At 36.4% G+C, this 26,976-nt stretch overlaps 1 protein-coding gene across 1 annotated transcript in view; it reads left to right on the top strand.

Annotated features, from left to right (window-relative positions):
• Positions 1 to 26,976, top strand: part of GPATCH1 (G-patch domain containing 1) — a 51,357-nt gene that overhangs the window by 7,405 nt on the left and 16,976 nt on the right. Inside the window, exons 2-11 of the mRNA XM_043985349.1 lie at positions 4,328 to 4,462; positions 4,937 to 5,022; positions 5,317 to 5,477; positions 5,602 to 5,699; positions 10,683 to 10,741; positions 13,850 to 14,092; positions 16,845 to 16,992; positions 18,153 to 18,232; positions 24,271 to 24,475; positions 25,549 to 25,845. Of these exons, the coding sequence (XP_043841284.1) occupies positions 4,328 to 4,462; positions 4,937 to 5,022; positions 5,317 to 5,477; positions 5,602 to 5,699; positions 10,683 to 10,741; positions 13,850 to 14,092; positions 16,845 to 16,992; positions 18,153 to 18,232; positions 24,271 to 24,475; positions 25,549 to 25,845 (1,512 nt within the window). The remainder of the gene's footprint in view (positions 1 to 4,327; positions 4,463 to 4,936; positions 5,023 to 5,316; positions 5,478 to 5,601; positions 5,700 to 10,682; positions 10,742 to 13,849; positions 14,093 to 16,844; positions 16,993 to 18,152; positions 18,233 to 24,270; positions 24,476 to 25,548; positions 25,846 to 26,976) is intronic.

Genomic DNA, 26,976 nt, shown 5'->3' on the forward strand with positions numbered 1-26,976 from the left:
ACTTGGGGCAGCTAAGTGGCACAGTGGACAAAGTACTGGCCCTAGATTCAGGAGGACCTGAGTTCAAATCCAGCCTCAGACACTTGATACTTATTAGCAAGTCACTTAACCCTCATTGCCCCTCCCCCCCAAAAAGAACATAAACCACTTAAAGGAGTGACTCTTTTAGCTTTATCTTTCTTCTGGCACATACCTTAGTACATTGTATGTAGTAAGCACTTAAATGTTTATGTGATTACATTGGATTAAAGTTGGGTAGGACTTGAATAGGCTGAGAGTGGGCACCTTGTTGTTGGTTGTTCTTTGTTCTTGAAGAGGACCATGACATCAGGGTGGTGTCATGACTTGCAGTGAATTAGATTTAAGTGAGGGAGGGCTGTGCAAGGTCACCAACCTCACTCTCTCCTCCAAAGCCATCTGGGTCCAGTGGCAAGATATTTATCAGGATGACTGGGGATGACCCCAGATGTTTGAGGCAATTGGGGTTAAGTGACTTGCCCAGGGTCACACAGCTAGTAAGTGTTAAGTGTCTTTAGGCTGAATTTGAGTTCAAGTCCTCCTGACTCCAGGGCCAGTGTTCTATCCACTTAGCTGCCCCAGTAGGGCACTTGGAGCATAAAGAATAACATTATTGCACTTTAATATTATTTAGATGCTCATGTAATCTTTTTATTTATAATCCCTAATTTGCTTGTTCATGAAGTATAAAAGGTGATGTAAGTGAAGTATTTGCTTTATATTTCCCTCATCCTTTAGTGTGTGAGTAGGAAAATCTTAGAAGATGGGACTTTTTGGTCTTAACCATAGTATTAAATTGGGAAGCAGATTTGTACTTCTGGCCTAGAAAAGGTTACATGACTTAATTGCTTCAGAAGTTTGAAGATTAATTAGTATTTTCAAAACACTTTGAAGTTTAAAAGTACTAGGAGAATTACAAAAAGTAATGACATGCCAGAAAGATAACTACTTTAACTCTCAACTTTGAAGTTTTAGGGACAGGTCAAATGAACTCAGCTAGCTAGATGAAGGCCTCTTAAGTCTTGATTTCAAAGCTAAACTTCGATAAATATTTGATTGAGAATTAATCTTAAACCTAGAGGTAATTGCTAAACTATCATAGGATCATAATAGGGATGGGAAGGAAGCACTAGCATTCATTATCTTTCCTTTCAGACTTTTCTTTCTGTTTTTCTACTTAAAATAGGTAGCATTTTTATAGCACTTTTAAGGTTTGCAAAGTGCTTTATATATATTATCTCCTTTGATCTTCACAACAGTCTTATGAGGTAGGTACTATCATTAGTCTCATAAACAGTTAAGGAAACTAATCGAGGGAGAGGTTGATTGATTTTCCTTGGGTCACAGAATTAAGTAAATGTCTGAGACAGAATTTGAACTCCATCTTCCTGACTCCAAGCCCTGCCCTCTATCCACAGTTGTCACTGCCCACCCTTGATATCGCTACTTGTCATCAAATGGACTCCCTCTTCCAAATCATCTTTCATACTGTTGTAAGATTAATCTTCCTAAAAATACTGTTTCAGTTTTATCAAGTCTTAAAAATGTTCATTGACGACTCATTGTTTACATATAATAGATACAAAGTCCTCAATTGCTTTTTTCTATATTCTGCTTTTCGAGTCTTATTTCTCATTCTTCCCCTGTACTACAATTAAAGTGGGTTATTTACTATTTTCACATGTCCCTAGATCTTTTCTACCTCTCTGCATTTGCTCATGTTCAATCTTTCAGCAGGAATGTCCTCCCCTACTACCTGTAAGTGTGTACTCTTCTGGCCTGGCTCAAATATTCCGTTTCAGGAAGCCTTGTTGTTCCTTCCCACTCAACCAAATTTGTAAAATGGAAAGACTTCTAGGTCAAGTGTGAGGAGACTTACTTTGGAAACTCAGCTCTGTTGTAGCTGTATCTTTTCATTTTTATTCTTATTTGATATTGATTTTCGTTTTTTGCTGTAACAAGTCACTATTCTGGTGGTACCATAAATGGCTGATTCAGGGATGACTCATCTGTTAGTAACCAGTTGTTTTCTGTCAAAATAAAATCATTTTCATTTTGTGGGATAATATTATTTGATGCTTACTTTGTCTAGTGCTTCTTTTCTCTCTTTGAAGAAAGTATTAAGGGGCTACCAGCATCTGACCCTTTTGATTTCTAATCCTGAACCAAGTTTTCAACATATTTATCATTATATTCTCTCATCCTGTGCTCACCTTTGTATTGAAATTACTGAGTATTAAAGTATATGTTGACTTGATTTGGGGGATCTGATCAGTTTCCTTGTAGAATTTCTCTGCCTTCCCATGTCCTACAACAATTGTTGCTAGTAAGCTGTAATTGTCTTTATGGTGGCATTTTTGCTTATGCTCATCATAAGCACTACAGTACCAGATAACCAAGTGACCTGTGAAATACTGATTCTTTTTGCCTTGATATCAAGTCCACTGACTTTTTTACCTCTCCAAAGAGAGTCTTTGCTTTGGCTGCAACTTTCTTTTTACCTTTTGGTTTCATTTATCTAAAATAAAATATTCTTTTTTCCAAAAATATGTTAACTCTTTGGTTACTGGAATATCTAATTTTTTTTTTTTTGCGGGGCAATGGGGGTTAAGTGACTTGCCCAGGGTCACACAGCTAGTAAGTGTCAAGTGTCTGAGGTTGGATTTGAACTCAGGTACTCCTGAATCCAGGGCTGGTGCTTAATCCACTGCGCCACCTAGCCGCCCCTGGAATATCTAATTTTTAATTGATACTTAGAATATAAGCAGTTAATGTTTCTAAGGAACTGTGTGATTCTTAGTGTCCTCTTCCCTTTTCTCTACTACTATCTGAAGGCCATTTTAAAATTATTCTTTATTTCTTGAATTTCCATGATCAAAGAGTCTTTCATGTTATTGCCATTGTGCTGATGAAGTTCTCTATACTTAACTAGATTGGTCTTTGCTTTGGATAGCACACTTGGTGTGTCACCTAGAGCCTAATCTTTAAAGACAATTATTTTGTTGTGGTATCCGACTTTTCATGACCCCATTTGGAGTTTTCTTGGCAAAACTACTGGAGTGATTTGCCATTTCCCTTTCCAGCCCTTTTTTACTGATGGGGAAACTGAGGGAAAGAGGGCAAAGTGACTTGTTCAGAGGCACACAGCTAGTAAGAGTCTGAGGTTGGATTTGAATTTATGAAGATGAGTTTTCTGGATTCCAGTCCTAACACTCCATCCACTGTATATTCTAGCTGCCCTCAAACTTTAATGATAACCCTTATTTTAAGCAAAATTAACTGTAGAATTTTGAACTTCTGGAATGGATACCAAGGGAATTGATTTATTTTGCTTCATTGAAAATTAATTTCAGACTTGGCTATGATACATAGAGAGGAAGAGTCATAGCATAGTGTTTAGGACATTAGATTTGGAGTCAGGAAGACCAGAGTTGAACTCTAGCCTCAGATACTTTGTAGCTGTGTGATGCTGGGAAAGTAATTTAGTCTCTCTGTGCCTGAGATTACTCAGCTGTAAACTGTTAGGGTCCTTTCCATCTCTAAATCTACAATCCAATGTTAGCTAGTCCTTGCTGGTTGTGTGATTTCAGTCTGCTTCTTTTGGACATTCTATAGACCTAAAACAAAGGTGAAAGAAGAGAGCTAAAGTCTAGCAACAGTGACTGGACCTGTGGGATCTTTACAAACAAGAAGATATCACTATGATCACACACACACACACAAAAATGGAGCAATAGCAGGGGGAAGATCAGGGACTTAGAAAAATGCTGCAAAATTGAAAGTACAATGAATGAATACAGTAAAATCAACTTAATTATAAAATAGAACATATTATGGGCAAGACCATCATCTTTATCCCTTCACCAAAAGATTGCAAGTTGGTTTATTGGAGTTTTTCTCCCTATGTGGAACTTAATTGGAAAGCAGGATTTTTTTTATGTTATCATTTATATTCTCAGAGCCTAGCACATGGTATGGTACATAATAGGCACTTAATAGTTTTTGGTTGACATTTACCTTTGCTAGAACATGTAAAAATCTCTAAAACTGACTATACCTATTATCTGTCTCCTAGACTTAGCAGAGAAGCTTGATAGAATGAATTCCAAAGACAATAAACTTTTAGAAAGGGTAACTTGTTACTTTTGGTATGTAATTGTCATCTGAAATTGGAAGAAATTTAGACTTATTTTGTTTGAAAAGAGACATTTTCCTTGAGTGACTTTTCATCTTCCTTCTTTCTCCTTTTACCCCGTGTGTGTGTGTGTGTGTGTGTGTGTGTGTGTGTGTGTGTGTGTATCTTAAATAGGTGAAAGACCAAAGAAACCACTTCCCATTCAAGACCAGACAGTTAGAGATGAAAAAGGAAGATACAAACGGTTTCATGGAGCCTTTAGTGGCGGTTTCTCTGCTGGATACTTCAATACGGTTGGCTCAAAAGAAGGTAAGACCTTCTCCTTGTGGATACAACTATGAGGTCTTATAACTTTGTTTAAGCTTCTATTTTAAGTTCTTTTATTACTTCCATAGCAGTTTTTAAAATGTGCTTGAATGGTAAGCATATTTTCAGAGGTAATCTATTTTGGCTTTTTTTCCTTTGTTTATAATTCATGCTTGAAATGGCTTCATTTAAAGAGGCTTGATGGTTTAGAGGAAGGAGTGAAAGGTAGGGATTTCTGGCTTCAACATTAATAACTCTGTGACTTTGAGTAAGTCACATAACCTCTTTGGGCCTTAACTTCTGTGTCTGGAAAATGGGGGTTAATGATGTTTGCAACATCTACCTCATAGGAATGTTATGAGGCAAGCTTTTTGTAAGGTGCTACATAATCGTAAGTGATTTATTAGTAATATTTCTTTTTGGCTCTTAAATTTAAATAAATTTTCTTGGTAAAATTTTTAACTTTTATTTTTCAAGGATGGACACCTTCTACCTTTATATCTTCAAGACAAAACAGAGCAGATAAAACTGTTCTTGGTCCAGAAGATTTTATGGATGAAGAGGTAGGTTTACAAAACTATAATTGCTAATTAGCCTTAACTAAATGTGTACTCAGGTTCTATATGGCTCAAAATAATATACTCTCTCTTCTCAAGAAGTTTCAAGATAAATTAGGTAGTCTTTTGGTGTCTATGGGGCTCTGCTTTTTAGATGTATATATTCATACTGCTATGTTTGAGTTTTTGTATCTCAAACTATTTTTAGTTCTTAAATTTCATCCTAAAACCTCACTATTTTTTAGAGCTCGGGTCTGTTTTGTAGTCCAATATGAAAAAGGAGTTTGTTTTTTTTTAAAGGATCTTAGTGAATTTGGGATTGCACCCAAGGCAATTGTTACTACAGATGATTTTGCTTCTAAAACTAAAGATAGAATTAGAGAAAAGGCCAGGCAGTTGGCTGCTGCTGCTGCACCTATTCCTGGAGCCACTCTACTAGATGACCTAATAGCACCAGCAAAGTGAGTAGAATTTTTCATTTAATATTTACTTTTTGTTATAGCACTTCTAACTTTATAATTTTTTGTATTTTTTTCTATAGAATTTCTATGTTTAAGTTACCATGTAATATTTATTTCCTTTTAGATTATCCATTGGTTTTGAATTGTTACGGAAAATGGGTTGGAAAGAAGGACAAGGAGTTGGTCCTCGAGTAAAGAGAAAGCCACGTAGGCAAAAGCCTGGTGTGTATGTTTAATATTAAGTTCAAGCCTGTACTGTGCTCCAATCAACTAATCTCTTCAGAAGAGTTAGAGAAATAACTAATGAGACTGAGGTCTGTCTCTTTATAGTCTAGTTACTGTGTTATGGCCACAGACTAACCCCAAGGGTTACCATCTCTTTCCTGAGTACTGGTCCTTGTTCACTGATTTGCAGCAGTCCTCAGTCCTGGATCATCTCCAGTGTCTCTCTCTCCTCCTCTCCCACATCCACAGAATGTTGTTGGAGGAAGATAAAACCATGTAGAGGTGACTCATTAGAAATTCATGCTTTCAGACTTTGATCTGTTGCTCACTGCTGCTCCTCAGTTCCTTTAATTCATCTCTTATCAACAAACTTGCTATCAAACTTCCTACATCAGTTACTTTTCTTTCTAAGTTGCTCATTTCTCTCATACTACCCTTATTCTCTTACTTTCTTTATATTCATTAGATCAGTGTCCTGTTTAATCATTCACTTTTTTGGGGGGGGGCAGGGCAGTGGGGGTTAAGTGACTTGCCCAGGGTCACACAGCTAGTAAGTATCAAGTGTCTGAAGCTGGATTTGAACTCAGGTCCTCCTGAATCCAGGGCTGGTGCTCTATCCACTGCACCACCTAGCTGCCCCCTAAAGATTCGCTTTTTTTCAGTCATTTCAGTCCTGTCCAACTCTTGGTGACCCCATTTGGGGTTTTCTTGGTAAAGATACAGGAGTGATTTGCTGTTTCTTTTTCCAGTTCATTACAGATGAGGAAACTGAAGCAAATCGGGTTAAGTGACTTGCCCAGGGTCATACAGTAAGTGTCTGAGGCCAGATTTGAACTCAGGTCTTTGTGACTACACCTGGTGCTGTATCCATTGTGCCACCTAGCTGCCTTATTTATTCACTTAACTCCCTGTAATTTGGCTTCTAGCTTAAGTATTCTACTGAAACTATTTTCTTTTACTTTTTTAATCATAAAAGTTTTTTATTATTTTCTAGTTACATGTAAAGATAGTTTTCAATATTTGTTTTCATAAGATTTTTAGTTTCAAATTTTTCTCCCTCCCTCCCTTCCCTCCCCCCTCCCCAAGACAGAAAGAAATGTGATATAGGTTATATATGTACAATCACATTAAACATATTTCTACATTAGTCATATTGTGAAAGAAGAATCAGAACAAAAGGGAACAACCTCAAGAAAGAAAAAACAAATAAAATGAAAATAGTATGCTTCAATCTGCATTAAGACTCCATAGATCTTTTTCTGGATGGGGAAATCAAGGATTTAATTCAGTATTTAGTAAACCCTTGCTCTTTGTAGGGGCATTTTTGAGTCTGGGCAACTGGGAAAATGGGGGTTTCTCATCTGTCCCATTCCATTCCTTTTACCACCAGACTAATCTAATATCTTATCCTGTATACAAGGATTACTACAAGAGCTTTCTTGTTGTTTTTCCTACCTCAAATCTTTACCCTGCTTTTTAACTCACCCTGAACACTGCTACCAAATTTATCATTTTAAAAACTGCTTTCTAGGGACAGCTAGGTGGCTCAGTGGATAAAGCACCGGCCCTGGATTTAGGAGTATCAGAGTTCAAATCTGACACTTACTAAGCTGTGTGACCCTGGGCAAGTCACTTAACCCCCATTGCCCTGTCTCCCCCCCCCCCAAATTGCCTTCTAAATGTTATTTCTCTACTCAAGGCTTAAAAGCTCTTACTATATTAAGTATAAACTTCTTTGCTGTACATTGAAGGCCTTCCATAATCAAGTCATATCTGTGTAGTCTTATTATCCGTTTCAACTAAACACAAATCCTTTCTTTAGAGATAGGCTTGTCTCCTTATTTTCTCATAAATGGGTTATGTTTATATCTACCTTCTTTTGTTCATACAGTCTCTAACCTAGAATTTACCACTTTTCCCTAGTCAATTTCTTCAAAACCCAGGTCTAGTCCTACTTCCCAGTGAGGTCTTTTCAGACCACCTTCTCTACTTGGTTTTATGGTTTTTTTTGTTTTGTTTTGTTTTGTTTTTTTTAGTGAGGCAATTGGGGTTAAGTGACTTGCCCAGGGTCACACAGCTAGTGAGTGTTAAGTGTCTGAAGCTGGATTTGAACTCAGGTACTCCTGACTCCAAAGCCGGTGCTCTATCCACTGCGCCATCTAGCTGCCCTGGTTTTATGTTTTTTGAGAATTTCTTTCATCTCTAATGCTGATTTTTCATTGATATGTTTTTTGACACAGCACACATCTCCTCCCCTAGCTCCTGCTAACCTCCAACATAGTAAGTTTCCTACATAAGTATGTTTCCTAAACATAGTAAGACAAAACCTGGCTAAAAGGGTGGTTACAGTTTTAAGACGTCACTTTTTGCTTTAGGCAGATGCTGTTTGTTAACAGAAAGAAAGGATGTGTACTTTGATTTTAATAATTTGGTTTGAATGTTGTTCATTTTATTTGACCTGAGACTTGTTGCCATTTAGTGCTGTTTTCATTTACACTGTCACAGTTATTGTGAATATTCTTCTTCCTCTTCTTGGAGGCAAGTGAGGTTGTGACTTGCCCAGGGTCACACATCTAGTAAATGTCTTGAGGCTGGATTTGAACTGAGGTCCTCCTGATTCCAAGGCCAGTGATCTATTGTCTGAGCCACCTAGCTCTAGCCCCTGAATATTGTTCTGTTGGCCCTACTTTTTTTACCCACTCTGCATCACTTTATAAATCTATTCAAGTTTCCCTGAATTCTTCATATTTATCATTCCATACTACAAGTACTGCTAATACAAGATTTAAGATCATTTCACTTTATTTTTTTTGTTGCTACCTTTTGTTTCACATCAAATTAATTTCCAAATATAACCCTCTCCTCCTCTGCTCAGTATAAGAGATTAAAAAAGATTTTAAAAAAATCAACAACATACATAGTTGTGTCCCCTCTTCCCCCCAACCTCTGCAGTTGAAAGGAGGGAAGAGCCCTCCTATTTTCTGTTTGGTGCGTGTTAGTTTTGTCTCTCTGATTAGGTTAGATATTTCTCAGGGGCTGAAACCATGCCTTAAAGATTATTTCCTCCATCGTACCTAGCAAATGTACAAGGGACATATTAACTGCTCAGTAAATACTTGACTGGAGGAATTCATTCTATACTACTACTGCAGAAACTCTAGTGTGGCTTGGGATCATGGGAAGAGATCACTTTTTCTGGATCTTGCAATTTCTTATCTTGTCTTAAACTTATGTGTTTGTGTTATATTCTTTGAGTTTAGTTGTCCTTGAGGGACTGGGTCATTTTTTGTCTTTCTGTGACCAGCAACTAGCACTGAACATGGCAGGTGCTTAATAAATGTTGAATGAATGAATGACAGTGTCAGGAGAGATCTTGTTTCAAGTTCCATATGACACTAACTCACTTTGTGACCCAGGACAAATCACTTAATCTTTCTGAGCTTAAGTGTCCTTATCTGTAAATTGATGGTGATAATCCTTGCATTACCCATCTGCCTGTCTCACAGGGTTGTTATAAAGGGAATGCTTTGTAAACTCTAAAGTTTAGATAACTGTGTGAATTGTTGCTTCTTATTCTAGTAGCAGGAACTGAGGTATCTACAATCCCACCAGTCACATTATACAAGTTACATAACCTATGGACCTTTTTTCCCCTTAATGCAGTCTATTGTTGTAGTCACTATATATCTTCATTTTTTTTGAATAAATGTTTTATTGAAGGTTTTTGCATTGTTTTCACTCCCTAATGTTCCTCCTTTAAACAAAAGGGTGCTGTCAGCCAAAATCAATTCCAATACAAGGACCATCTTTGAAAATGCATACTGCATTCTGCATTGAACAACTGAACATTGAACAATTAGCTGTTATTAGCTTTACTGGAAAGAGGGCAACATGTTTCAGTGTTAGTCATCTGAAGTCAAGATTGGTCACTGCCTACCATGTACTCAGGTTTTTCAGTGTCTTTCCACTACATTATTGTGACTATTTATAGAGATGATTTTCTTGGTTCTGTTTACTTTGCTCTGCATCAGTTTATATAGGTTTTCCCAAGTTTTTCTGAGTTTTTTTCCACATTTGTTGTTTCTTATGCTAATTTAAAGTTCTTTTATGTTCGTATGCCACAGTTTGTTCAGCCTGAAGTCTATGGACAACTACTTTGCTGCCCAGTAAAATGCTATGAATATTTTTGTGAATATGCTTTTTCCACTTTTGGGGGGTCTATCATATATTTCCTACCTGAGTCTCTTTATTTTAATTACTATTTATTTTTTATTTTTATTGATTCAGGTCGTTTCTATCACATTTAAATCCAAATATCTTTTTCCCCTACCTAGTGAGTCATCCCTTATAACATTAAAAAAGAGAGAAGAAAAAATCAGTTCAGCAAAGCTAATAAATGTGTATTATGCCTGACAGTATATACAATATTCTATATCCATAGTCTCCCACCTTTTCAGTGAAAAGGAGGTGCATTTTCTTAAATCACCTCCAGAACTGTGACATCTTTATAATTCCAAGTCATTCACTTTTTTGTTTTTTTCCATTCCCATTTTACAGTCATGAATATTGTCTCCTTGATTCTGCTTACTTTGCTTTGCATCAGTTAATATGTTAACATGCTTCTCTGAATTCTTTGTAGTCACCATTTCATAAGCCCCAATCATAGTCCAGTATTTTGATGTGCTGCAGTTTGTTTAGCCATTCTCTAGTCATCAGACCTTTGTTTTGTTTCTAGTTGTTTGTTACCACAAAAGTGCTTCTTTAAATTTTTTGGTGTGTATGGGATCTTTCTGTCTTTGATCTCCTTGAGGTGTGTACTCAGTATTTGTGTTGCTGTACAATGTATGCTGTACATACATTTTAGAAAGAGTTTTATGGATGAGTTCTTTTAAAAATGTGCTCAATAATGATTTATTGGAATGACTCAGTCAGCCTCTCTTTAATGCTATGTGACTAACTATTTTCAAATGTCTTTTATAGTTCCTGGAGTAAAAATCTATGGTTGCGCTTTACCTCCTACTGGTTCTGAAGGATCAGAGGTATTGTATAGGTTAATTAATATTCTGTCCTCATTGTCATTTTCAAGGTAGAAATGGAATGCTTAGTATTTTTTAAGTAACTGCTTTAAAAATGTGTTTTCAGTCAGTCAAAAAAGATGTATTAAATGCACACTATATGCTTGTTATAATAATTGTATAGTAATACATTAATTATAAGTGACCTTATCTAGCAACCTTAGCTCTTTGGATAACAGCTGAAAAACAAGAAATAAGAAAACTACATTGCTGTGTGACCAAAAAATAGAGGACAGTGTTCTTCCACTAAAGCTCATTCATTTGTTCTTTCAGCACACCTTTAAGTCCTTACTTTGTGTTTGGCACTTTCCTCTGAGGGCTACATAGATGTACCATTGAGAGTCTTTGCTGTCAAGGAGTTTATAGCCTAACATGGGAGGTTAAAACATACAAATATCTTTCATTCAGAGCAGTATGTGTTAAATGTTCAGTCTGATACTGTCCAAATGCTGTAGGAATACAGGGGACAGGGAGGCACAACTTCGAGCTGGAGTGATCAGGAAAGCCATTTTAAAAATGTGGCATTTAATCTAGGCCTTAAAAGGTAGAAAGAATTTCAATAAATAGTAGAGTTGGGGGTGGACCATTGATTATAGGCAAAGAGATCAGCATGAACAAAAACATGGAATGGGAATGAACAATGTATATTTGGGGGGAAGATAAGCAGTATAGTTTGACCAAAAGTGAGAAGAGAAGGCTAGAAAGGTTAATTAGGACCATGTCATAGAGCTTTATATACCAGGCTTAGGAGTTTGGAATTTATATTGTGGGGAGGGAGCCATTAAAGGTTTTTTCTGCAGAATAGTGATATATTTAAAATTATGATAGAGGAAGATGAATTGAGCAGTTAGAAAGCTGTTGTAGTTCTATATGAAGTAATGAGAGTCTCAGCTATGTTGATAGCAGATTTGAGAGAATTCTGGAAGAAATAACAGACAGGTCTTAGTGATTAGATAGGAAAGGGAGAGAACTCAGGAAAAAAAGGAAGCAAATAAAGATGACTGAGGTTTCAAGCTCAGGTGACGAGGAGAATTATGGTACCATTAAGAGCTTAGGACAGGCAAGAAGAGGATCTGGTTTGGAGGAGGGGGTAGGTAGAATATAAGTTCACTTGTATATATGATGAGTTTGAGATGCTAGCAGGGCATCCATGTGAAAAAGTCCAGCAGGCATTTGGGACTAGGCTTGGGGCCAGTGGTCAGAGCTGAAGATATAAGTAGTTTATATTGAGGTTCCTAGGGAGTGGGTGATGGCACTGTGGGAGAGTACAGACCAAGATAAAGAATATCTCAGTCTCATGTTTCTAACACCTGGATATTTTTACCTAAGTGTTCTGCTGGAACTTCAAATTTAGCTTTAAAAAGCACTAATTTGGCTGTCTCTTTTTCTTCCATTAGCCAACTCCCGAGTTGACTGTTTCTCCTGCATTCTTCCCCATTTCTGTTAGTGGCATCACATTAGGCACCCAGTTTGAAATCTTAGAATAATCTTCAACTCTTTGCTCCTGTTTGATAACTAGTCAGTCACCAAATTCTCTTGATTCTTCCTTTACAATCTCAATAAATATATCTTTTCCTTTCTACTCCAAGTGTCTAGATCACCCAACATTTAGAATGCTAATTGCTTTCACCTCTAGAGTCCTTGTAATCCATTCATCGCATCCCTGCCAGATTAATGTATACCTTTTGAGCTATTAAATATAGCTATAACTTGTGTCCCAGAACACTTTCTTATCAATATTTAACAACCTTGATTAATTCAAATCCTAGAATCTTGATATTTTTAGTGAAGAGTTGTGGGTTAAGGCACCTGAAAGGTCTTCTAGGCTGATACTAGCTGATTCCATTACAGCCATATATCCAGGATGTAAAAAGACCTTCAATTAAATAATCCAATTATTTCAAGCAATAATTCAAGCAAAATTCCAATACATTAAACATTCAGACAGTTATTTCAAATTCTCAAAAAGTAGTTAACTTACAGTCTAGTATACTAAGTTAAGAATATAAAAATCTGGGGCAGCTAGGTGGCGCAGTGGATAAAGCACCGGTCCTGGAGTCAGGAGTACCTGAGTTCAAATCTGACCTCAGACACTTGACACTTACTAGCTGTGTGACCCTGGGCAAGTCACTTAACCCTAATTGCCTCACCAAAAAAAAAAAAAAAGAATATAAAAATCCTTAAGAACAGGGTCTGTCATGGAGGCATCATGGTCAAGTAGAGATGCGTTAGAGATGGAGCCTTTGAGAAACCCAGGTTTAAATCTTGGTTCCACACTGACCGCGTGATCGTGATTGGGGACAGATTATTTAACCCCTTTGAGTCTCAATGTCCTCATCTTTAATGCTTGTATTATTTGCCTCATAGGACTATTAGGAAAATATTTTGTGAATCTTTAAGTGATATGTATGTGTTGGTATCTTCATTAATAAGATAAGATTTAGGGGGGCAGCTAGATGGCGCAGTGGTTAAAGCACCGGCCCTGGATTCAGGAGTACCTGAGTTCAAATCCGGCCTCAGACACTTGACACTTACTAGCTGTGTGACCATGGGCAAGTCACTTAACCCCCATTGCCTAAAAAAAAAAAAAAAAAAATAAGATAAGATTTAGAGTGAGTTAGGTTATCAATAATAATAATAGTTTTATATTCATAGTACTCTGTAACATAGTGTATATTTAGTTTTTACTGTTTGAAGCATGACTATTTAGTCAGTTGTTATATATCCAATGTAGTAATTTAATAAAGCACTTATAATTTTTTTTTTTTGGTGGGGCAATGAGGGTTAAGTGACTTGCCCAGGGTTACACAGCTAGTAAGTATCAAGTGTCTGAGGCAATATTTGAATTCGGGTCCTCCTGAATCCAGGGCCAGTGCTTTATCCACTGTGCCACCTAGCTGCCCCTGGTTTTTTATTTGTTTTTGTTTTGTTTTGTTTTTGGTGGTTTTTTGTTTTTTTTTAGCAAGCACTTATAATTTTTAGAATTAATTTTTATACATATATATATATATATATATAATCTTAGGTTTACCATATATTGATTCACCTTATTTCTTTAAATATTTTTTGCAGGATGATGATGATGACTATTTGCCAGATAATGTGACCTTTGCACCCAAAGATGTAACTCCAGTGGATTTCACTCCTAAAGACAATGTTCATGGACTTGCCTATAAGGGCCTAGATCCACAGAAAGCATTATTTGGAATTTCGGAGGAACACTTTAATCTTTTCAGTGATGTATCTGAGGGGACCAGCAATCTTCTTGGAAGCATTAGACCAAATAAAGGAAGAAAACTTGGAATTTCAGGACAGGTTAAAACATTACTAGTTTATAAATATTGAGTTATTGCAAATGATATACTTTCCTTAATGTACTTAACATATATGTGTTTACTGGAGATGATTGTTTCATTATAATTACTTTTGTTGAGAAATCTAATTTTACCTTCAAAAAAAATTCGAAACAGTTGACCTCATTCTCATGTTTTCTGACATGGAGACATATATAAGTAAGATTTATAAAATACCTTACTTAGATAGACTTGTCCATGATAATAGAACAACTCCATTCTCAAAACAAATTTGGACCCAATTTATTGCTTACTTCAGCTTCCTCATTTATAAAATGAAAGACAGACAGTATACTGGCTCACTTCTCATATACTAAAGGGAAGAGGACAAAAATTATTCCCTTTAAAGGTAATCTGCGGGGGCAGCTAGGTAGTGCAGTAGATAGAGCACCGGCCCTGGAGTCAGGAGTCCCTGAGTTCAAATCCGGCCTTAGACTTAGCACTTACTAGCTGTGTGACCCTGGGCAAGTCACTTAACCCCAATTGCCTCACTTAAAAAAAAAAATAAATAAAGGTATTCTGCCATTCTTTGCATCAGCTCACGTAAGTTTCCAGGTTTTTCTGAAAGCATCCTGCTCATCATTTCTTACAGCACAATTATGTTCCATCACAATTTCATCCCACAATTTGTTCAGCCATTCCCCAATTGATGGTTATCTCCTCACTTTCTAATTCTTTGCACCATCAAAGGGCTGCCATAAATATTTGTTGCATGTATAAGTTCTTTAACTTTTTGTTTTTTATCTCTTTTTGCATACTGACATAGTAATGGTATTACTAGGTCAAAGAGTATGCATGTTTTATAGTCCTTTGGCCATAGTTCCAAATTGCTCTATGGAATGTTTGAATCAGTTTAAAACTCCACTAACAGTGCATCAATGTCTCATTTTCCTCATATCTCCTACAGCATTTGTCATTTTCCTCTGCTCTCCTATTATCCAATCTAGTAGATATGAGGTAGTACCCCAGAATTCTTTTGACTTGCATCTTTCTAATCATTCTAATCATTAGTGAGTTAGAGCATTTCCTCATTTGGCTATAGACACCTTTGATTATTTCATCTGAAAACTCTTCATATTTTTTGATCATTTATCAACTGGGGAATGGCAGGGTAATCTTCCATTGCCAGTCACAAGTTTTCTCAACCCTGGTCAGAGATTTTAACATATTTTAAAAGCAGCCTATACACTTTTTTTTTTTGGTGGGACAGTTGGGGTTAAGTGACTTGCCCAGAGTCACACTGCTAGTGAAGTCAAATTTGAACTCAGGTCCTCCTGAATCCAAGCCCGGTGGTTTATCCACTGCGCCACCTAGCTGCCCCTTAAAGCAGCCTATATACTTTTTATGTCTTTAGATAATAGACAATTATTAAATGATATGTTTATTATCTCTTGATTATTCTTTTATGCCTTCACCCCCAATCTCCTCACTATGTAACCATTAGCTAGGTGGGTATTTTTCTGTAATCTGTGTGTTATTACAACTAGGAAGGTATAGAATAGTTGCACTGTGGTGGAACAAGTAAGGCAACAGTGGCCACCAGGAGTCCTGATAGAAGACATGAGATTTCTTTCATGTTAGTGCTGCCTACAGCCAGCAAATACCATGTCTGGCAAGGAAAAGTAGGGCTTATGTTCTAGGCTGGCTTATTATGTTGGGGCTGCTGAACTTATGGTCGTTGAAACGGATTGAGGATAAGGTACAAAGAGACTTTTAAAAAAATATTTTTATTTTTATTTTTTTTTAAATTAAATTAAATTAAATTAATTTTAATTAAAATTAATTAAAATTAAAATTTATTTTTATTTTTTTTAAAGTGAGGCAATTAGGGTTAAGTGACTTGCCCAGGGTCACACAGCTAGTAAGTGTCAAGTGTCTGAGGCCAGATTTGAACTCAGGTACTCCTGACTCCAGGGCCGGTGCTCTATCCACTGCGCCACCTATCATTTGCAAAGAGACTTTTTTTTACAGCACAGCAGTACAGCTGCAGGGGTGTGTGGTTCCCGGGTATGTTTCTCTGTGTGTCTGTACTGATGTTCCCTTTTGTCATATGGAAGTTTTGTGTATTAAGCTATGCTATAAGCTATCCCAGGTCCTGGCCATAGGGGATACCAAAGTGGTGGTAATGAATTTGTGCCACAAGGTCAGTAACAGCTTCATCCTTTACAACACCCGAACCATTCCCTAGTGTTAGGTGTGGCTGGGATAAGGGTTGTGATCCATTACCTAATGATGTGGAAGGGTCACAAGTAGTGTGGGGTTCTGTTTCTTTCCGTTAAGACTGACCTTATGAAGGACAGGAAAAATGTCTTTCATTTAAACCTTTTTGGTTCTTCATCTCTTAACTGTGCTCTACCTAACCTTGCATTATTACATCAGTTTTCTGATACTAAGTAGGGTGTGTCTTTCAAGCTCTGAATCAAGAGTTCTAGCTTTCTAGCTCTATAGGTTGTGTATCACCTATTTCTTCTTTGCCTTTGACAACTGGTCCATAGCTTGCTACATTGGAGAGAGAGTGTGTGTGTGTGTGTGTGTGTGTAAAAATGATTCACTGGCTCCTGTTTATGTCCCCAAAGTATTTAAGTCCCTTACTTGGTAAAAAAAAAGTGGTAGTAAAGTATCTGTAATGAAATATTTAAAATTACATTTCGTCTTTCAGGGTAGATGTGTCTCATACTTCTATTCATTTGACTTTAAATCTTTTTGCTTTTAAGGCTTTTGGTGTAGGTGCTTTGGAAGAAGAAGATGATGATATCTATGCAACAGAAACATTATCTAAGTATGATACCATTTTGAAGGATGAGGAACCTGGGGATGGACTCTATGGTTGGACAGCACCCAAGCAGTATAAAAGCAGGAAAGGTAATTGTTAAGAGATAACAACTTTAAGGGGGCGGCTAGATAGCACAGTGGATAAAGCACCGGCCTTGGATTCAGGAGTACCTGAGTTCAAATCTGGCTTCGGACACTTGACACTAGCTGTGTGACCCTGGGCAAGTCACTTAACCCCCCATTGCCCCGCAAAAAAAAAAAAAAAAGAGAGGAAAAAAAAAAAGATAACAACTTTGATATAGATATTTAGTATTAAGATAAGGAAGATGGTAATTTTATTAATCATAAATAAAAAAGTTTGGGAACCAAATTTCAGGATTGGGATTATAGGTAGTAAAGGGTGAGGAGCTGGAAGTAAAGCATCCAACGTGAGACTGGAAGAACTAAGACTGGAAAGAAAAAAACAGGAGAGGGGCCAGGGCCTGAGGCAAGTGGAGCAGCTATGTGGTGCTGTGGATAGAGCACTGGTCCTGAAATTGGGAGGACCTGACTTCAAAGGTGATCTCAGACACTAGCTGTGTGACCCTGGGCAAGTCACTTGACCCCAATTGCCTTAAAACATTTGGGGTCATCTCTAATCATCTTGTGATATATCTTTTTTTTTTTTTTTTTTAAGTGAGGCAGTTGGGGTTAAGTGACTTGCCCAGGGTCACACAGCTAGTAAGTGTTAAGTGTCTGAGGTCAGATTTGAACTCAGGTACTTCTGACTCCAGGGCCGGTGCTCACTGCGCCACCTAGCTGCCCCCGTTTGTTTTTTTTTTAAACCACTTTTTAGTATTGACTGTTTCAAAGTGATAATTACTCTTTTTTTTTTTTTAAAGTCAACTCATGCTCTTGATTGTAGAGCTTTCTTATTCAGGGGCATATTTTTAGGTGCTTACTTACTTAGGAACCTAATACTTTATGAACCAGATGTTTTAACACGTCATTGTTTTGACTGACCTTTCAACTATGTAGAAACATAGACCTATGTCCTGAATAGTGTACTTAAATTAGGGTGGTGTAGCGTTGTGCCACGCAGGTACTAAGTCAACAAAGGTGTGAGGGATGGATTTATGCTCTACTTCTTTTGTAACTTTCATTATTATGCAAATCTTTGTCTTGTTTTTAAATGATGCATAGTCTGAACAAAAGCCATACTATTGTAAACAGTATAGTTTGTCTCTAAAATTAATGCGTTCACTTTGCAGGATTGGAAAAAGATATCCAGTATGTTGGCAAAATTTTGGATGGGTTTTCCCTGGCATCTAAACCATTATCTTCTAAGGAAGTAAGCAAAAATTTTTTTCCTTATTAGTTTTGCTTTTAAAATTTGTTCTGTTATAATGTAGATCAAAAGTTGGCAAACTGTAGCTCACAGGCAAAGGCTTGTTGCTTCTTTTTGTAAGGCTGCCTCTTTTTGCAATCCTGAGTGAGCTAAGAATGGTTTTTACATTTAAAAATACAGTAAAACATTTTTTACTTTAAATACAGTAAAACTGTTGAAAAATGTTAACACCAGTTTTAGTTCTCAGACCCCTGATTTAGACTGTGTAGGGGAAGATTGTTGAAAAAAAAGTTGGAAAAATCCTCAAATCCCCTCACATTTTCAGAAAATAGTAAATTCAAACTTAAGTTTATAGTAAATCAATGAGTCATCATTTAGTGAAATTATATCCTGTATTTCAAAGTCAGTCAATAAACCACAAACATTCTTCATAATTGAAAGAACTAATTACCTGTCTTTTAATAGAAACCCTAAGTGTTTTGAAATGTTACTTAATTTGGTAACTCTTTCTATTGAAAGAAATGGGATGGGGACAGGTTCTGTGATTAAATCAATATGAGTAACTCCAAGTGACTAATTTATAGTCTTAGGGAGTTGCCTCATCTTCCCCAGGGTGACAGAGCAAGTAGTTGCCAGAGGCAGGACAAGAGCCCAAGACCTGCTCTCTACTTTGTCTTGATGATGCCTCTTGTCCAAAGAGAGATATTTTAGAAATAAACTACAGCCTCATTTTGATTTAATTTTAGGGGCAACATAATAATAAATACTGACATCTTATTTGAGCCTCACAACCCAATGAGGTTCATATTATAGGTATTATCTTCGTTTTACAGATAAAGAAAGTGAGTTTCAGAGAAGTGAAGGGACTTGTCCATAGTTATAATTAGAAGGAAGTGAAAAGGGCAATGTTCAAACCCAGAGATTCCCATCATCCTTCTAGCCATGAAGGAAGGAGTCTAAAGAAAAGGAATTCTGGTTCACTTCCTGGACAATTCTGAACAAGACTGTTCTCTTAGTTGTTTTTTTTGTTTGTTTCTTTGTAATGAAAGAGAAAATATGAAAATAATTTAAATCATATAGAGGAAATGCTATCCCTTTGTGATGAGTGGTTTGTGAGTTTAGTTAAATTTTTCTGATGAACAGAATTGGACAGAAGGTAGGTGAAGAAGGGTTAAAGTGATTGACTTTATTTTAACAGTTCAATGGATTTGTTATCTCTGGTTACTAGAACAAAGGAATTATGAATATAACTAGAATTGGAATAGCCCTCAGGGATCATCTAGTTCAACCCCCTACTTGAAGCATGTATCAAATCCCCTTTATAACATTACTGATAAATGATCATAGCCCATAGCAGGGCCTCCGTATCTCTCAAGGTCAGCTTCAGGTCTCTTCTTTACCCTCCCTGCTTACAGTTCAAAAAGCACACACCTCTTTCTTCATTCATTCATTCATTCATTTATTTTTACTTACTAAGAACTTGTATCTAGAGAGGGGCCAGAGAAAGCAAATTATCAATTGATAATAATAATACTATCCTTAGATTAACTACCTAAGTAGGTTATATAGTTTTTAAAGTTTAGATTTTACATGGTTTAACTTCTAAGTAGTTTAAAATCTTGTGGGAAGATAAGTAGGGCAAATACAGACTCTTTACAATTATGTATATCTTCAGGCAAAGTAGAACAATTAATATTTAAAAATTATTGTTCTTTTAAATTTTTTTCAAATTAATCATTTCATTTAATTTGTTGTACCTTTATTAATGCACTAATGCCTATAGTTTTGAGAATTCTCAATTTCACAAATATCTGAATTTCAGTTTTGTATTTTGAAATAGGGAGATAAATTCAACTATTTATATGGAAATACTTCACATGCAAAAATAAAGCATAACATTAAGATTTAAAATTGTAGTAAGATCAGAACAAAAATTAAAATTTGCATTTGGTTATTTTAGCCTTGATATATGTAATGGTCCGAATAGGCAAGTCATCTGTAGAATAGCAGATGAGGCTAACCTAACTATAGCCCAAATATATAATTGAGATTTTTTAAAAAAATTATTTATTTAAGTTTTTGACCTTTGTTTAGATAAGATTTCCAATTTCAAATTTTTTTCTCCCTCCCTCCCCTCCCTGCCCCTCTTCCCTGGACAGCAGGTAATCTGATATATAACATTAAACATATTTCTGCATTAGTCATGTTATACAAGAAGAATCAGAGCAAGAAGGAAAAAACCTCAAAAAAGAAAAACAACAGCACCAAAAACAAAAGAGATAGTATGGTCCAATCAGCGTCCATATTCCACAGTTTCTTTTTTCTTTTCTGGATTTGGAGAGCCTTTTCCATCATGAGTCCTTTGGAACTTTCTTGTACCATTGGACTGGTGAGAAGAATCTAGTCTGTCACAGTTGATCAACACACAATGTTGATGATACTGTGTACAATGTTCTCCTGGTTCTGCTCATCTCACTCATCATCAGCCCATGCAAGACCCTCCAGGTTTCTCTGAACTCCTACTCATCGTTTCTTACAGCATAATAGCATTCCATTACATTCATATACCACAACTTGTCCAGCCATTCCCCAATTGATGGCCATCCCCTCAACTTCCAATTTCTTGCCACCACAAAAAGAGCAGCTATAAATATTTTTGCACATGTGGGTCCTTTTCCCTTTTCCATGATCTCTTTGGGAAAAAGACTCAAAAGTGGTATTGCTGGGTCAAAGGGTATGCACAGCTTTATAGCCCTTTGGGCAGAATTCCAAATTGCTCTCCAGAATGGTTGGATCAGTATAACTGAGATTTTTTAAGGAGCTACGTTTTAAGTTTAAGAAGAAAGTAAATAAAAGTCAACGTTTGTTAAACATAGTAAACTAATCTTATTTGAATTTTTAAAAAAACCTTAAATCTATTCTTACACATGGAACCTTATGAGCCAGTTTACAAATGGGACAATTCTGCATATAATCTGAACTCACTGATGTTATTGCTTTAAAGGTTCTTCTTCCACTAATACAGGTTACAATCCAACCATCACTTTTCATACTATACATTTTTTTGTCAGTATCCTAAATACTCCATATAGTATCTCCTCAATGTCCAGGCCTCTTGGTTGGGGGTGGGGTGGTGGAACAAGGGGAAACATATTGAAGATAACAAGATAGCTGTCTATCTATAGTTGTCTGTAAACTATCTGCTGTCTCTCATTCTTGTTATTTGACTGGCTCACTTCTTTATCTGATCCAATATGTCTTCCATGTCACTTCTTGCAAGCAAGTCATCATTGGTAATATGCCATAATCTATTCACAACCACTTTGTGTCTTGCCATTGTTTTTTTGGACTATTTACAATTTTGATCCTTCTTAAATCATGATGTGCCCAAATTTGTAGCCATGGATCATCACAGGGAAAATACTGGTGTTTAAAAATTTGGCTTTCAAAGTAGTAAGAAGCTTAGAAATATTGAGAGCACTTCACAGTTTCTCCAGTGCAGTCCAGCTTGGCCTCTTCCCCTATATTTCTGAGCCCAGCTTACAGTCACTCTGTTGGACTTATCCAGGAAGGTATTCAGTCAACAGCAAAACAGTCCCTGGCCTCAAGGAGCTCAGCTCCTATTTGAAGAAATAACATATACAACATGTAATTTGTGGCTCAGGGCTTCCCAAAGACTTTAGATTCACATGGACCTAGGAGATTGATTCCAGAGACTCAATTTCTCTTCTTTTGTCTTGTTGTTCCTATCTTGTATTACTCTAGGAAAGCCTCTAAACAAAATTTAGGTAGGGGCAGCTCAGTGGCATCATAGATGCAATGCTGGATTTGGAGTTTTGAAGAACTGAATTAAAATCCTGCCCAAGATACTGCCCAGTGGTGTGGGCAAGGCACCTTTCTTGGCCTTAGTTTCCTGATCTATAAAATGGGGATAATAATAATGTCTATCCTACAGGACTGTTGTGAGAATCAAATGAGGTAACATTTGTAAGGTTCTTAGAAACATTAAAATACTATATAAATGCTAGTTGTTATTTTGTTGATGATGGTGGTGGTGACAATGATGACAACAGCATAGTTTGTGTTTATAGCATATCCTAAACAGGGTCCCCAAGTCTTTTTTTTTTTTTTTGCGGGGCAATGGGGGTTAAGTGACTTGCCCAGGGTCACACAGCTAGGAAGTGTCAAGTGTCTGAGGCCAGATTTGAACTCAGGTACTCCTAAATCCAGGGCCAGCGCTTTAACCACTGTGCCATCTAGCTGCCCAGTCCCCAAGTCTTATAGCCACTCATTGTACACTATGGTTATTGGTTATGAGGTAGCTTTTATTTCACCCCATTGATGCTAAGATCTTACTAGAGCCTTTAAACAAATGAGAATTGTAAAACACTGAAAGAACCCATCAACTTCATCTACTCCTAACATCCTTTAACCCTAAAAGGGAACTGAACTTGGAGTTGCTGTTAGGGCAATCCTGTGTCATTCCAGGGAGTCATTCTTTCTTACAGGGTCGTATAGAATCTCATCAAGACTCCTAGTCCTGTTGTTGAGATTCTCTCCAAAAGATAAACATGCATTGAAACTTGCTGAGCAGCTCCTTTTGATTGATTTTTCCTTGTTCAAGTAACTGGTTTTGCTCTCCAAGTCGAACATTGGGCAGGAGTCATGCGGATTGTCTTCTTCTTTCTCCAAAGATCATATTATATCAGGAAGTCTCTCTAGAAAGTCTAGCTCCCTAACTTTTTTTTTTCCAGTTCTCCCTACCTTTTGGGGGGGCGGGGCAATGAGGGTTAAATGACTTGCTCAGGGTCGCACAGCTAGTAAGTATCAACTGTCTGAGGCTGGATTTGAGCTCAGGTCCTCCTGAATCTAGGGCTGGTGCTTTATCCATTGCACCACCTAGCTATCCCCACTCCCTAACTCTTAAGCTCAGAAAATATTGAACTTGGGGTTACCCATAAAGCAAAACAAACCTGGTGCTGCCCAGGAAATCTCCTTTCTCAGCTTGAAGGCTGGATGCTGAGATCACGTTGCTTAGGACATTCAAAATACCAACCGCTCTGCCTAGGTGGTTGGAGATCAGAAACATGTCCTTGAATTCCCCTTTCAGTCTGAATATAAGCATCTCTCCCATTGGTGTGTGTTTCTGTGGTACTGTTACTGTTTCTTTGGGGTGAAGAAGGCAGGTAGTAGGGAAGGAGAAAGTCTCTCCTACCCTGCTGCATTTCAGAAAAAGATCCAAGAGCAAGTCCTCAAGGACTACAGGATCTCTCTCTGTTGTGGTGGTCTAATTCAGTGTGTTGTCTGTCTAGCTCTGTTCAATAACCTAGATAATATGCATTTTTCCTACACTTTATTTTTCTACCAGGGGAAGGGAATAAGCATTTATATAGTACCTACTCCGTGCCAGGCACTGTGCTAAGAGCTTTTACAAATATTATCTCATTTGATCCTCGCAACAACTGTGGGAGGTAGGTGCTATTATTAACCCCATTTTACAGTTGAGGAAACAGGGGCAAACAGTGGTGAAATGATTTGCCCAGGGTCACACAGCTAATATGTGTCTGAGACCAAATTTGAACTCAGGTTTTCCTAACTTCAGACTCAGAGTTCTATTTGCTGTACCACAGTTGCTTCTATGGATTATTATTATTTTTATTCTATGGATTATTTAACTGAGTTCTTTTAAATAATTGTAGTTTTCAGTGAGACAGCTTTGCAGGAATCCCAGGATTGATGTAACCCATACAAGCTAGTACATTTTGTATGGAACATGCATTCCAGCAATCTATTTAGTGAAGACTAGGAAGTAATAAAAACTGAAGGGTTAGGAATAGATAATTTGTCTATGGTTCTTTTGACAAATACTTTCATTTTTATAAGCATAGTTCTTGTAACTAATGTTAATCTGTAGATTTGTGATTCATGATAAGTTTTAAGTTAAATGTAATATGTTCATATTTATGTTTACTGGCATGAAAGCTATGATATGAAGTGGGTGTTTTTTTTTCACAACATGTATTTTCTGTTTATTTTAAAAGATTTACCCACCACCTGAATTGCCAAAGGATTACAGACCAGTCCATTATTTCAAACCTGTGGTAACTGCAACCTCAGAAAATTCTTATTTATGTCAAGCACTATCAGAATCAACTGGCAAAATATTAAGTGACATGTCAAAACAAAGCAGGTATCAATTAAATGCATCTAAGAGAGGAGAAATGCTTGGAGAAACTCCTATTCAAGGTATGTAAAGCAAAACCATTTCAGTGAACATCATATAACTAAGTAGGTTCTTTTTTTTATCCATTGAATATTTAGACATAATTTGTATTTCTAATATGTTAAAATGATTTTCTTTGAATGGCATTGTTGTCACATATCAGAACTGCATACCAAATATATAAAGATTATATATTTATATTCCTTTATTTACTGATAATTGTTGACTTTACCACTATCCATTTTTTTGCTCAGATTTATACTACTTATAAGCAAATTTTTCAGGACAATTCTTAATTATCTAAAAATTACTAGTGGGGCAGCTAGGTGGTGCAGTGGATAGAACACCGGCCCTGGAGTCAGGAGTACCTGGGTTCAAATCCGGCCTCAGACACTTAACACTTACTAGCTGTGTGACCCTGGGCAAGTCACTTAACCCCAATTGCCTCACTAAAAAAAATAAAAAAATAAAAATAAAAATTACTAGTAATTGAGAAAGGTGATAATATCATTTTTCCTTACTACATTTGTTTAGATTGAAAACCACATTTCTAAGATTGAAAAGTCATTGTTGTTCTTCTCTACCATTTAGAAGGGTAGTCCAGAAGCTGGTTTTATGGTATTACTGATTTGGTGTTGGGGAATACTGTATGGATTATGATACAAAGATCTGTTTTGGAATGTTGTCTTGTGCCTGCGATGTAGGTTTTGTCATTGATCCAGGCTGGTGAGTTGTGGCATGTGTCATGGGGGCATATTGAAGTACTGGCCAGCCAAGTATGAGATATCATTGACTAGGTATACAATGACCCAAAGGTTTCATTTTCTGTTATTAACTTGTTTAATGAAAATTGAATTAACTGTAGTTGTTTGCCATCTCTAAAATTTAAATGTTAGCACTTGACTTGTGTCTTATTCACAGGGATAGTATGAGAGAAAATTAGATAATATGCATAAAAGGCTTTAACCTCTTTTAAAAATTTGAATTTAAATATAAAATGTATTATTATTCAGGTATTAAAAATGCACAATAAAGCTTAGAAAAGTACAAATATAATTATACTTGATACTTCTCAACTCTTACTGTTTTTCTTTAGGTTCAACAACATCTATTTTAGAGTTTTTATCACAGAAAGATAAAGAAAGAATAAATGAAATGAAACGGGAAACTGAAATTAAAGCAGCTGAAATAAAGGCAAAGGCTTTGGTACCAAAAGCTTGGAATAGTAGATTTCAGCCAGATTCTCCAGATGATGCTCCATACACACAGCAGATGGTATTGAGTGGGGATGTAACTTCAGGAAGATCCAGTCATTTCAGACCTTTTGCAAAAGATCCAGAAAAACAAAAAAGATACGAGAAGTACTTAGTCAATATTAAACAAGGGCAGAAAGGTAATCTGGGAATCTTATTTTATTGTACCTTTTTTATTCATTCTAGGCCACTGGGGGGTGAATTTTTATATGATTAAATAGAAAAGTCTTGTTCTTTTAGTCCAGTGGTGCTGAGTCCACTTTACCTTTGAGTTTAACTTGGGCATATGCATCTTGGACCTCTCAAGCCTTGTGGAAGCCTAATGTAACTAAGAGCTGGACTTATGGCAGCAGGACCTGGAATGCAGTTAAAAAGAAACAGACTTGGGAAAAAAACATGGATTTGGGAAGCATTGATAGAGGAAGAGAGATGGAGCAGTGATATTGATTAATTATCCAAATTCAAATTATATCAAATTCAGTTTTCATGTTCTTTAAGTGCATGTATCCCAGCGATTGATTATGTGCAGACCACTAGTGAATATGGGTAGTTTTTGCTCTTTGAGTACCTTCAAATATGTTAGAAATCAAAGATGAAACTGTGTTTTACAGATTTGTTTACTAACTTGTTGCACAAAAGGCATTAACTATTGTGTTTATTTAAAAGCCATGCATTTAACTGTCATAAAAATGTTTTTACTATATCAAAGAAGCAAATGGACTGAAAAGTCAGATGACTATATTTGGATTTTTAAGGATTCTAGATTTTAAAAAAATTTCTGAACACTAATGGTGATGACCTATCTTTTTGACATTTTAAATGAATGTTTTCCTTAGTAAAAACAGCAGAATTAACTGGTTGTCATGGTGAGGGAGAAAGCAGTATTGTTTTAATTTTCCTAGCCTAATCTAAAATTAGAGCTTTTTTTGTATTTGAAGTACTTTCTTAGGCTAGTCTGAAAATAAAGCTTTTTTTCTTTTTAAAAATATATTGTGGTAAGAGTTTGTGTTTCTAGTTAGAAAAATCAAGAATGTATAGTTTAATTTTTCATTGACAAATAAATTAGCTCAAATATTAGATGATCATCTTATGACCTAAATATTTTCATTAAGACTCCTTATTTTTTTTTTAATTTATTGGTATACGGATTACTTTCCTGCTTCTTAATTTCATTTTGCATAAGTTTATATAAATTTTTCCTTTTGTTATATTTTCTATGTCTCCTAGCACAGTAATATTGCATTGTATTCTTATACCACAACTTGTTTAAC

Source organism: Dromiciops gliroides, chromosome 2, assembly GCF_019393635.1.
Source record: "Dromiciops gliroides isolate mDroGli1 chromosome 2, mDroGli1.pri, whole genome shotgun sequence".
NCBI lineage: Eukaryota > Metazoa > Chordata > Mammalia > Microbiotheria > Microbiotheriidae > Dromiciops > Dromiciops gliroides.